The sequence below is a fragment of the Centroberyx gerrardi genome, chromosome 6, assembly GCF_048128805.1.
Source record: "Centroberyx gerrardi isolate f3 chromosome 6, fCenGer3.hap1.cur.20231027, whole genome shotgun sequence".
NCBI classification, from domain to species: Eukaryota; Metazoa; Chordata; class Actinopteri; order Beryciformes; family Berycidae; genus Centroberyx; species Centroberyx gerrardi.
In genome coordinates, this window is record NC_136002.1 from 4,284,340 (window position 1) to 4,297,876 (window position 13,537).

The following is a 13,537-nucleotide window of genomic DNA, read 5'->3' on the forward strand; positions in this document are numbered from 1 at the left end:
AATTCTTTGATTTTTTTTTAAATTCAACACAAGGTGCTGGAAACGTTCCACAGGGATCTTGGTCCATGCTGACTCCATCACGTCACTCAGTGCCTGCAGATTTTGTGGCGACAAATTCATGCTGCAACATCCCATTCCACCTCATCCCGAAGGTGCTTATCTGGTTGTGATCTGGGGAATGTGTAGGCAACTGGAGTAAACTACAGTCACTGTCATGTTCATGCGTGCTTTGTGACATGGCACATTATCCTCCCAGAAGTATCCATTTCATCCAAGGATAGACTGTGGCCATAAAGGGACACACCTGGTCAGCAACAATCTTTAGGTACGCTGCTCCGTTGGTACTAAGAGACCTAATATGAGCCAAGAAAACTTTCCCCAGACCATTACACCACCAGCAGCCTGTACTGTTGACACCAGGCAGGATGGATCTGTGGATTCATGCCGTTTATGCCAAATTCTGACACTGACATTGGCATGTCACAACAGAAACCGGGCCAGGCAGCGTTTTTCCACTCCTCAGTCAACCAATTTGGTTTGTGTGTCCACTTCATCTTCTTGTTCTTGGCTGACAGGAGTGCAACCTGGCATGGTCTTCTGCTGATATAGGCCATCCACTTCAAAGATCAAGTTATGTTCTGAGATGTCCTACTGCACATCACTGTTGTACTGAGCAGTTATTTTATTAGATTACTTGTGGACAACCTATTGAACGAGCTTGAACGAGTCTTGCCATTCTTCTCTGACCTCTCTTATGAACGCAGTGTTTTCACCAGCAGGACTGCAGGTGTCTGGGTGTATTTGTTTATCGCGTCATCCTTGGTAAACTCCGGGAGGTCGGCTGTTTTTGAGATGCTGGAACTGATGCCATGTTCAAAGGCGCTTGAATCACACGTCTTGCCCATTCTAACATTGAGTTCAACAGTAACTGAACATCTGGGCCCCGTTTGTGTGCTTTATACTTTATTTACATTGGTCACTACACTCTTCACTGTCTGGAGAAGTGAGCTGTTTGCCTAAAAGGAGATGTGCCTAAGACAGTGGCTACTGTGTGTAGATTCGCTATTTATATAACAAAAGTATTTATTATAAAATGCCAGATTAAGTATTGTCTAACATCGATCATAAAAAGATTTATAAACATCACCATACATCACTGTATCACAGCAGCCCATGCAAACAAATCGCAAGGATGGTTTATTTATCCAGGGAACGCCTGCTGAGCATGTACACTCTTTTTCAGCAGAGCCCTGCTTGACATTGACACAAGTTAACATCATTTACACCTGGGCTGCTAGGTCCCTGAGATCATCTAATCAGAAACAGCTGGTGTTCCTGAGGTCCCAGTTCAGACTTATGAATGATTGGGATTTTGCCGTGGATGAACTGAGTATGGGATATTTCCCCAAAGCATTAGAGCAACCGAATCAAAATCTTTAAATTCACACAATTTCACACTTTTCACCATACTCTTACTTCCCTTACATTTTGATTTGTTGTTGATTGATAGTTGTTGAGGAAGGGGAAACATTACATTGATTTTTCTTACCAGGTATTCCGGTTACAAGCCTGCTTCTCCAACCTTTGGGCTACCACTGGCAAAAAATATACCTACATATCTTATCCCTATACTGAATGCTATGATTAAAAAAAAAACACATGCACACACACACAGACACACTTACTTGGTTGCTTGGTGATCAGAGGCTTTGCAAACCATTATGGTCCATTTTCACCTCTGTAGTGACCAGGGTTGTTTGCAAGCTAAAACAATGCATTGTGGGAAATATTTTGCTCCCTCAAGTATATTCCAAAATGTGAGCTCAGAGTTTGGATACTATGGATAAATGGCCCACACAAATAACAGTGCAAAGGTATTTGAAGGTAGTGATTTTTCACTTTTTAACAGAAAAGGAACCTTCAAGATAAAAACTAGCCAGTACTCATTCTAAGTCAGGCTCAACAGCTCATTGATCATGTAGGTGGAAAGAGGAAAGGAAAGCGAAACTCACTAATGTTGCTTAAGCAAATATTCCGACCATATAATTACTCAAGAGTGACATGAGATCACAATTAAAGAATATACAGTATTCTTTATAGTGTAATATTATGATTAAAATGCAAATCTGTTATTTAAAACTGTTAAGTGAATTTCTCAGATGCTACCTGAGTTGTGTGAGGTGAGTTAATATGATATTTGTCTACTTAAATGTTTCAATAAGAGCCCTAATTACCCAGATAGCATCTGAGATGCTAACTTCTCGTGTGCCTCTGTGTGTCTCTATGGTTATTTGCTTATTATTTAGATAATCATAGAGATAGCTTTATAGTTTTGTAGCATAAAATAATACATGCTAATGTTCATCGATATTTTGTAATCAAAACAATTATTAGGCTAATCCGGTAATGGTTGTCAATATCAAGGTTGCCATTTTACAAATCACATTTTCTGTTTTTAATCAAATCATTAACTTTTCACTATTGTTTTATAGCTTAACAGCACTTACAGCACTGTGGCATTGTTAATGGCTAACATTTTCTATAAAAATAAAGGAAAAATAAATATCAATATTGTACAAATGTGAGAAGTAATGGTAAGGGTCCTTTTCATACAGTGAAATATGGAAATAGCAGTCCGAGCAGCGCTGTAGTCTACAGTACAGGGCCGGTTGATGAAACAAAACAAAATTGAACAGCTGTGTCATAATTAATCATGTGCGCAATGTGAAGAACACAGTCCATCTCAAACCGTAAGGAGGCTTCTCTGTGCTTACTTTCAGGAGATTGTTCTCTCCAAGACAACTTGGGAAGAACTTTCTCCACAAGGACACAAGTAAACTTCAGATAATCAGCCTTGGGTGTTAAGTTACATTAGGCACAGTGTGCGTACCTGTAGTTCACATCCCTAATACTGTCTAGAAATGACAGTTTAATTGGAGAGAGATGTGTTGGAGCAGATTGGTGTGCGGGCTATATGTTCATATTTCATGCTGTTTTCAGCATGTTCCTAGCCTAATATTCAGACTGAATGGCCATTTTGTTACCACTCCATTATTCAGCCTGAGATTGCCTCCATGTTAGCCATTTTCTGTGTGTGATTGGGGTTGATTTTCCCCGAACCAATCTCTAGTGATTGACATATCCGGCCATTCTGACGTTACTTGAGTCACACTGATGCTGGACGCATTTAACAACTTTACCAAGAATGTTGGTAATTTCTGACAAAAATATCGCCTTTGCAAAGACAATATGTTGGTTAAGGAGGTGATTTCAACAAATATTCTGCCGAAGCGCAGATGAAAAACCATTGCACGAACGGTTCAAAGTCATACTTCATATTTTCCTTTCACACAATTACAAAACACTATTATCATACGAACATGAGAACACTAAAGTCTAATGACAAAGACTTCACAAACTATTGGTTCGCATTGATGGTTTACCTGATCTTGAGCCGGGTCTCGAAGATACTGGATCTCAGCTGCAATGAAAGCTGCAGACAGAGCTGGGCTCTGAGACGAACAGCCTCTACACTGCAGAAACCTGGTAATAGAGCACTCTTCAGCGTTCCAGATGCCATTATATGCTGCATGAATGAGAAAAACTGAAAATATCAGGTAACTTTGACAACCTAGGCAACAACAGCAATGTGCAAAGAATCAAAGTCTAGGTCTAACAAGTTCATATTTGTGAATATATTAAATTATCTTTGTGATTAATACAATAAGGATCTGTATTTCACAGCTAAACTGTTAAAAATGACTTTGGTTTCAAGCTTATGGGCTAGCTTGTTACTATGGGTGCCAATTGAATATTGAAAGTTGTTTTTGGTTAAGTGAAATGCCAATGCGGACATTTTTTTCACCACAATGTGATAAATACCTAACAGAGAAAATAACAAAATGAGTAAAAGGCAAAATGTCAAGGTATTTGGTATAAATTGTAGGAACGGAGGATGTTTTTATAAGTTGGAAAACTCCTATGTTGAAGCAATTTGAAGAAAAAAAAGGACTTAGAAGATTGATGATCTGACCTAAGGACAACTAAAATGAAAAAAAAAACAACAACTGATCAACATAGGATTAAAATGCCAAAAAACGTATTCTTTATTATAATTTTTTCAAATTTCCACAACCAATTCCGCAATGGTATCTCAACAAAATAGCTGTCGACTCACCAGTTAAACTGTCACTGTAAGGTTGCAGAGTATCCCTTAGGGCCTGTAGAGATGAGATACTTTGGATTACCAGCAGTAAAGCTGAGTTGTCTAAAAATGATGGCTGGTGCGGTACGCATTGGCAATGGCGTGTTGTAGTTGCTACAGGCCAAAATCTGCCTTTTCTCAGGCAGGCTAGATGTTCAATTTCACACACAGCACTTCGCAACACACCTGAAAATGAAATCACACGTCAGTGAAAAAATATCAAGCACACTTACATTGAGAAATTACATGCTTTACATTGTGGATCCATTATAACAACTGCAACATTACAAGGATTGCTGAGCAATTACCTTCAGCCACAGGAAGGAGCTCCTGTTCACACATAGCACAGTGGAGTCCCAAAGCACATAGTTTCTGACCTTTCATTCTCTGTAAGTGCAATAAAAGGTCAATCAAAAGTTTTTTGAGAAGTTTGCACCTGCACAAAACAGAAGGATCTGGTTCTGCATAGCTTAACATGTTCAGCATGGCAATAACACAGGCAGTGTAAAGGGCTGATTCCCATGGGGGCAGCACATAAGACTGTAAGACTAAAAGCGTCCACAAAAAGTCAAATGCTAAATTATGTGAAAAAGGTTTAGACTGCATTCACTGTACACTTTAATGAAGGATTCTATGATAGTAATACTCCTTTACTGCAGCACAAAGAAAAATAGAGGTGAAATAAAGTTTGAGAAATTACATGCCAAAGCCATATTCGTTCCCTTTGCTCAAACTACTCTCCCATGGCACCAAATGTAGATCCCCAACACTATAGTAACCTGCCGTAGCAGTGGCACCAGCCACTCACCTTTCTTTTTGGAGAGGCCTTGTTAACCCTCCTGCGCTTCTGCTTGCAGGTCCTCTGTATTTTTATTGCTTGATTAGAAAAAAGCATTGTAATATATTTGTATTACTTTATTTGACATAAATGCATAAATGAGCTATAGAAACAGCAATACTCCAGCAAAACCCGACTCACAAAAACATTCTATTTCAAAAACATTTAACGCCTTTTACATTGAAGCAATTACTTCCAAAATTGATGAACCTAAGCAGTGACTTCTTTAGAGATAAATGTGATAATGCCTTGTTCACAACTTCATTCCAATGGATGACTGGCGGACAGCAATGGACCAGCAACTTCCTGTGGCCGTCGGTTCCGTTGGCCTACGGATGACTGATACCTTGGATTTTCCAAATTCTTTATTAGTACGGTGGCCAACGGGTATAAACGCACTACAACGGTGCAAAGCAATTGCATTAGGAGAAATGCGCTGTAACTTCAGAACGCACTCCAATTTCAGATAAACAACAGAAAACCTAACTAACACAATGCTAAAACAAACCTGGCAATTTAATTTTGTTTGAAATATGCTTCCATGCTGCATCCCAAGCAACTTGGTCGCAGCAGCTGTCGGAAGTCAGTGCATTGTTGAGAGGGTGAAGATTGCGTTGAGTAAAACGGTACATCAAATCAGCAGACGAAGTTGCGCACATAGCGTTATTTTGCAAATGTTTGAAGCAGGTCATTGTTGATGAAAGGACGGACCCTGGATTAGTGCATATTAGGAGTCCAACGGAGTCAAAATAAAAAAATACAAATGTTTAAAAAAGTTTAACGTGTTTAGCCCATGAAATACAATGTCCGGCAGAGCTTGACGAAGTGGGGCGACAAAGAAGCTGAACATTTTCAACGCATCCAACCACTCCACACGCAATGTCCACAAGATGGTGTTGCGTTATCCCTCCGTCAAATTTGTCTCCTAGAAATTAATGACTTTCAGGTGTATCATAAGCCAACATTGCAAAAATATGTGAACGAGACACAAGTCAAGCACTTGTTTTTTCTACAGAGTGTACTTGAGCCAAAGTGTCTTAGAGGCATGAAAGAATGTAGGGCTAGACATGAACAAGGTAACCTCACATCCACAGGACTGTACTATCTATTATATGATGTTGTGTACAGATTAGCTTACCTATTGGCATGGTGCCCTGACTTCCAGAACCATCCACTGGTGGACTAGAAGGACTACACCCAGCTACTCCAGCATCTTGAAGGCCTACTCTATCTTTGTGCTTGGGAGTGACAATGTCAAATTCAGCCATGGTGGGACCAACAGGGGTGGCAGGCACTTTTTCTAGAGCTTTCTGTGCTCTCACATCCACACAGGACCTTCTTGAATCCTTCATTCTGGAGTTCACACCTGGTTTCAAGGTTAGCATGCCCTCTTGGCAGGTCATCTGGCCTTCATCCTGGACCTCTGGCATGTGATGTGCATGATAAGCCTTCTGTCCTAATTTCTGTTTAGATTTTGGACCAGGCAATCTAGCAGATCTGGCTCTGGAGGGTCTGCCCTTCATCCCCCCGGCCAATGCTTTTAAATCAGGATCTGCTCTGGCCTGGTCTTTCGTCCTCTGGCTGCTCCTGGTCTGAATCTGGCGAAGATCAACTCTCCTTGCACTGTTGGCTTCATAGCCTCCACCTATCAATTACATCAAGTCATATATTTAAATACTCCCTGTAGTCCCTATATAGTAGCTCATTTCAACAAATAGACAAAGCTTAGACACAGACATGCTTCGTTGAGCTTGGACATATGAACTATTCCAAAGACTGGAGGTCCTTTAAAGCTGCATTGGGCAACGTTGCACACTGGCAGGTCCAAATGGTAGCAAGCGGAAACTTTTGAAAATTTTGAACTTCATTACCCAGAAATCGTGTGACATGTCATCAGTAAACTGCTCACAGCACACTCATATCTACCAACCCGGCCGATCTGTGATCACTTTACACCAAAGGATACCAAAGGGACGAGAGAGGCAAAAGATCTAACGTTGTTGAGTCCAGCTCTCTCTGGACGGAGTGCTGCTCACTGCTGTTTAAGAGACAGTTTGCATTTCGCTCTTTCGCATCACTTTCTGTGGGCAGAGAAGTAACGATACCCGGCACAAGAATTTCATTTGGGCAAATAGGGTGAATCTCTGGGATCTCAATCAGTGGGGATGGGAGGCTCTTTCTGTTGCAGCCCCACTTTGTGATTTAGGCTGATAAAACGGGTGTATTCTTACATAGCAATCTTGCCTAGTGAAGCTTTAATGAGTTGGTCAGGAAAAAAGGGTGAATTAGGCTAATGAAATAAAACGGAGAGCCATCCGCAGCCATTACCGAGTCTTTCAGTGATGTTGACTCCCTATTAGGGTGCTTTTAACACACATTTGCTGCCCTCTCCACGCTCTGTGTTTTGATAATGATGTTAACGAGTAGCCATGCACGATTACATATACAAGGGTCATAGGGAGGCAGCTGATGAGCAAGGGAAGGATTTAATGGAATAGTTGTCTACTCTCTGCTCGTCTGCACAAATCACACATTGGTGAAGTTTGTACTGTAACGAGTCAAATCACGTCAGTCCGATCATGTTTAATTTTCCCGTCCCCCTTCACCTTTCCCGGTTTCATGATTCTGCATTTAGCATTGGCTTGATTAAATGATTGCAGTTCCTCAGACTCAAACAGCAGAATATGGCCATTAAAATCATGATTACAAATTGTCTAAGGCCACAAATAATCATTTTTTCCTTACCATCAGAAAATTACAAATGGAAAGGCTTAAATTTGAATGACATTTAATTTGCCAAAGAGGAACAAGGAAACTACTCGTTACAATTTTTGTGGTTTAGTTCAATCCATTTAGATGGTTGAGAGAACATTTGACCCTTACATTTCTGTCATATGCTGTGGTTGAAAGAATTAACAGTTAACCTTATTGTGCAAAAAACAAGGCATAAGAATACTGAACAAAGTGATATCTCATGCTGGTTGTCGCTGTAAATCACTGCTTGCTGTTATGTGAGGAAATTGGGCCACTGACAAACATGTCAACTTTGTTGGAGGGTGTTAATATTTAAGGAGAGATCATTGCAGGAAAAATTATGAGAAAAAAACAACAACATTATCCATGATACGCTAATATTTTATTTGTTTTTTCTGACTTAACAATTCAAATGAATGCTAGCATAAACAAATTTGAAGAAATTACTTGATGTCGCAGCTGAACACATAACATGCATGGTGAAGGCGAAGGGCGAAGACACACACACAAACACACACACACACACCAATCCCTCCTCTAGTATATTGCACATAATTATGTTTGGAAGGTTGTGATTTCAATGGCAAAAATTAAAGTCTCTTATTTAGGTTAAGTCAGGCGTGTCTACAGTATCTACATTCCTCACCAAACTAAACATACAGTATCTCATTAAAACACAACTGAACAATGAAGTGCTTTTTTCAAGAAAAGTAAAAGGCAAATTTGTTCTTGCATTTTAATGATTTGCCAAAAAAAGCGACAGCACATTAGAATCAACACCGTAATTTAAATAACATTGTTTAGTTATGCAGTTTTTAACTGATAGCAGCAGTTAGACAGCCTTAATGGCCTTAATAAGGCCATGCTGTCACACTAGATAAGTAGGAGCTGATCTGAGATGGGGGCTGGCTTGGCTGAGTCCACAATGAAGCCTAGTCATCTATGGTAATGTGTGGGCTGGCTGCCTGAGGCGTAGCTGTGACGTAGTTGGTTACCTTACAACACAGTCTAACCAAAATTTTGTGATTACGTGTTGTGGAAACAATGTGCAGACTGCGTTCCTCCACCACGAAAGGATTATGTGATAATAGCACCAATTGGACACAGCCATGTACACACTGAGTTGTTTTATAGGGAAGTAAAACAACTCAGGTGAAGGATTTTGGTTAGGCACCCCAACCTCCATACCATTACTTTCACCAGAACATTACAATATCAAACTACTGCCTGTTTCTAGCTGTGTCTCCCCCAAAGTAGCCTAATCCTTTCGTGGAGGCAAAACGTTTTTCTCTCTGTGCACGGAGCATGTTATTTGTATTTTAAGACATTGTGCTCTTTTCACTAAATTTTGTGAAACCAGGCTGTTAGTTTACCTGATGGAGTGGAGGGAGCTTTCTGTCTGGACCTGGACAGTCTATGAAGCCTACTGCCTTCCTGTCTGCTCTGGCCTTCCGCCTGCTCTCCCTTTTCACCTTGCTTCTGTCCTTTGTCTTCTTTCTGTCCATGTGACAGTCCTTTGGCCTGGTCATTACTTTTGCTCCCACTCTGCTGTATATCATGCCTGGTTGTCTGTTCCTGCCCTGCACTGTCCTCACTGACTGAAAGAGCACTATCCCTCCGGCCATCTAAGGCTTTCCCTTGTCCTTCCCTCAGGGCCTGCTCTGAGCCAAAAAGATCTTCCGACAGCAGGGCAGGACTGCCTGCCCCTAAAACTGTCCTGGGAGGTGACTCGGTCTCCCCCTCTTTCTGTGGGCTGCCTTCCTCCTCTTCATCCTCAAAAAGTTCTGGAGTAAAGAAGGCAGTCTGGTCGTCCTCCTCTGGATTGTCTACTGAAGGTGGTTCACTTTCACAGCTGGGAGGAGCTGTGACGGCAGAGAGCTCATGAGCCAGAATGTGAGGTGCCACTTTCATTTCATTGGACCCGTCTCCAGCACTCTGCTCTGGACAAGATGCCTGCCTCCTCTCTTGTGTAGGGGAGTTCTCCTGATTCTCCTTGCCCTCAGAAAAGTTAGGTGGTTCACAGTGCTGGATGGCATTACCAGGCCCCCTCGCCTTAAAGATTGGCTTCTTGAAGCGGGTGCTGATGGGGGTGGAGGTGAAAAGGTGGTACACAGGCTGAGGACTAACGGTGCCCAGAGGGACTTTGGCTTCACTATTTTGATGGGAGAAGGGTTCTGCTGGGTGACTGTGGATCATCTTCTGAGAATCTGTATTAAGGAAACATAATTCTGTGTTCAAAAATAAATCTGTAAAAAAGTAAATCTGTGTACAAAATGTTTATGGATATGTTGTATCTTCTTAGCAACATATGACAGATCTATGACAAAAAGACAACAGAGCAAAGATGCTAGCTTTTGAACCTCATAATGAAATAAGACTGGCAGGCAAAGCTCCAAGGTTGCAATATTATTTGATAAATCTGTGCATTACAGAAAAACATGAATGCAGGCTTACGCTCAATATAACCCAAACAAAGGTCAAGGGGATTTAATTAAAAGCAACAGTCCAACATCTGCTCATCAGCTCGCTCCAGCGCCACTCAGGCACGCAAAAGACCTTACAGTAATGAGGCAAGCCACTCAACTCACCCTGTGACCCCCCACCCCACCCCCCGCCCCTCGACATCCACCCCCAACCACGGCCTGATCCGCTCCTGCCACCCCTATCCACCACACCAAATTCAATTGAGCAAGCAGCTCAACCTTGTCATGACCCTAAAGACAATGGGTGCTGGCCACGGCGATGCGCAAACACGTCACCTCACCATATTATCTCATGGTGATATCACTCTCATACATCCCTGAGTGCAAAAATGACATGCACCTTTTTATTCCTGTCTTTTGAAAACTGTGCTGCCGAAGAATTTACATATCAGACATAATTCATGAAGAAATAAAATATCTATCTATCCAAGAGTTGAAATATCTACAAGCATATATTAAGCAATCTCATAGTACAATATAAACGTTTTGGATGGAAAATTCTGTTTATGCACACTCCGAGCATAGATTCAAACAGATTATTGATAATTCACTGTGATAGATTAGAATACCACATTTCTGTACAGGCTAACATTCGCTCTTAAGTACAAGCAGGAAAATCAAGGAATCAGCTTAGACTAGACCCCAGAAGGCTCTGTTGGCCCTGTTGGCATTTCATTTATTTATCAAAGGCTTGTCCAAAAAGCATCAAAATTTCCCCTTTTGCTGCTCCCTCAGGCTTTTCCACTTTAGTGGAACAGGGACGTCTTCATCACATCACTCTATCATGAATAAAACAGAATGAAGGCACATACTGAGATTGAAATTATGAAGCAGTACTTTGTCCTCCTTAAGCGACTGGGCTTGTGTGAAAACAGCGATGAAACAGTGCCAATATAGAGTAAAACATTTTTGATAGTTGGGAAAGGATTTTTGTAGGTTTCAGATTGTTTTCATTGCCAGTTCTGGTGTCACGTTTGGTTCCTGCTGGAATCCCAAGACAGTTTTTTTTCTTTTCAATGCAAAAGACATTTCTGCACTCAACTCATATTCCTCAATGTCGCTCCTGTCTGTATCAAAGACAAGAAAAAGCAAATCCTGCATCCATTCTTTATGCACTGTCTATTTACTGGGGATGTAAGAATTGATATATTTTGAAAGAAAACATAAGACCTAGGTACAAAGAAGAGCAAACAAAATGTCAGATTTGTCTCAATTATTTGCCCATCAATATATAAAAAAAAGTTTTATCATACTGCAGATTTATCAGCAATAATTCAATTTCAAAATTAGATAGGCAGTACAGAGAAAATGCAGACAGGATTCACTGGACTAATAAATAAAGTCGAGAATTACATTTTTGGGAGTGGAGTGGGAGAGCTGTGTCAAACAAGACAAGCTGCCACTGTACGGTGGACCTTACAGAAGCACCATCATGATCACTCAAGGCGCTAAGTGCTCTTCCATTTACGTCACCCATGAATTCAGCTCACCTGCTTTTCCATTTTGTTCAACTCTCTCGGGTGTAATGGAAACAACGGCGGGCGCCAAGGAGCTTGTGCCCCGATGACAAACTTCAGGCTGTTTGACAAGTGAGTGGGGTGTTGGGGGCACTGAAGCCTGGGGAGGACTCTGCTCCTCCATAGTTTTTGGTACGTGACTGGCTGGGGGTGAGATGGTACTGGTGAGGGTCTTGCCATCTGCATGGGTCACCTCCGCGCTCTGCTGAAACTCAGAGAATGCCACCAGAGACTGCATGGCATTGCTGAAGGTGTCGTGATGCTGGACAAGCTGGCGAACCCACTTGGACAGACCTGAGATACACAGAGACACATCAGATACAAACGCCACCACATACACATGATTTCATCACTGCAATAAATTCTACTTAGATAATTCATTATTAAATCATTAATAAATTTAGTAGTAAAGTTGAGCAGTTACTATACAAAAACACAAACTGCCTACATGTACAGAAACACAAACCCTAACCCTAATACAGCTTTAAAAAAAAAAAAAGGCTTATATCTTATAATGGACAACCATTGCCATCTAGTGTCCAAGCTGTGAGGCTTTGCAATTGAACAGATAAATCCTGCCTTTGTTCATACACTGTAAAGAGTTTGAGTACCTGTGATGTACTTATTAGGATTATTCCTGAAACGGTCATCCACTAGAATGAGAGCCCCCCAGTCATTCTTGTGGCGGATACACCTGCAAAATGTATTTTTAATATTAAGATATGAAAGATAGACAGCGGAAGAGCAAGCCTTCAATGAAAAGCTGGATGCAGAGGACAAACTTACCTCCCAAGGGCCTGGTTCAGAGCTCGATAGGCCTGGATCTCGTACCAGCGGTTGCCTGGGAGAAGACCTCGGGTTTTGCAGTGCTGGTCATTGTACTTCATCTTCAGTTCCACCTGAAACACCGGGCCAAGATATTACGGGATGTTTCAGTATGCTATGGCATAATATTCTGAACAACAAAGAGAAAACACAATAAAGAAGAGACTGGAAAAGGTGTCTTTCAAACACAAAGGATGAGAAGGTCAAACGCCACAAGATATAATTTTAAACATCATGAAAGCTGCTATACTGTTTTGCTCAATAGTAATGTTATCTGAGAGTTCTTAAATTTTTTTGTTCTATGATTAAAGACACAAATTTCTACAATCTACAAATATGTAAAAGAATAAAAAAAATGTATCTCAGAGAGGAGGCTTGGCATGAAGCCACTAGGACAACAGCTACCTAACACACTAAACTAAAAACCTGCTCTAGCAAACAATAACCACAGCTGTGGGGCAGCACCTGAGCGAGGCGGTTTCATGCATGGCTATTGATGGAGAACTAATTGGATTAATCGGGGCTCTGGAGTGGGAAGGTAAGGGGGCGAGGGATATGGGGCAAAGCCAACCCCCAGCCAATACCACTCAGGGCCTGAAGAGGTTGGGTATTGCCTGCCCTCACAGACAGATGTGTTGTGAAAGGGGAGCAGAGGGGCTAAAGAGAGGTCATGACAGAGGAGAGGAGAGGTAGGAGGGGGCAGACAAGGTGGTCTCGTCAACACGAGCCACCCCTGCACAAAAATGCCAAGAAAGCATCCATCCATTTGCATCTGTCGCTGCTGATTTTAGCGCTAACCTTTCTGAATTGACAAGTGAAAAGTTCAGCTGGCGTCTGACGGGCTGCCATGCGGGGCGGGCTTGTGAGCGGGGCTCTAACTGCTTCTGACAGGTACCGTGTGTTCGCCCAGAGCCAC

General features: G+C 41.6%; 1 protein-coding gene across 1 annotated transcript in view; it reads right to left on the minus strand.

Annotated features, from left to right (window-relative positions):
- Positions 1-8,181: 8,181 nt before the first annotated feature.
- The window catches only part of brip1 (BRCA1 interacting helicase 1), a 49,311-nt gene continuing 43,955 nt past the window's right edge, over positions 8,182-13,537 (minus strand). Inside the window, exons 17-20 of the mRNA XM_071912415.2 lie at positions 12,583-12,695; positions 12,408-12,490; positions 11,770-12,090; positions 8,182-10,003 (exon numbers count right to left, since the gene is read on the minus strand). Coding sequence (XP_071768516.1) covers positions 9,138-10,003; positions 11,770-12,090; positions 12,408-12,490; positions 12,583-12,695 — 1,383 coding nt within the window. The 3' untranslated portion in view covers positions 8,182-9,137. The remainder of the gene's footprint in view (positions 10,004-11,769; positions 12,091-12,407; positions 12,491-12,582; positions 12,696-13,537) is intronic.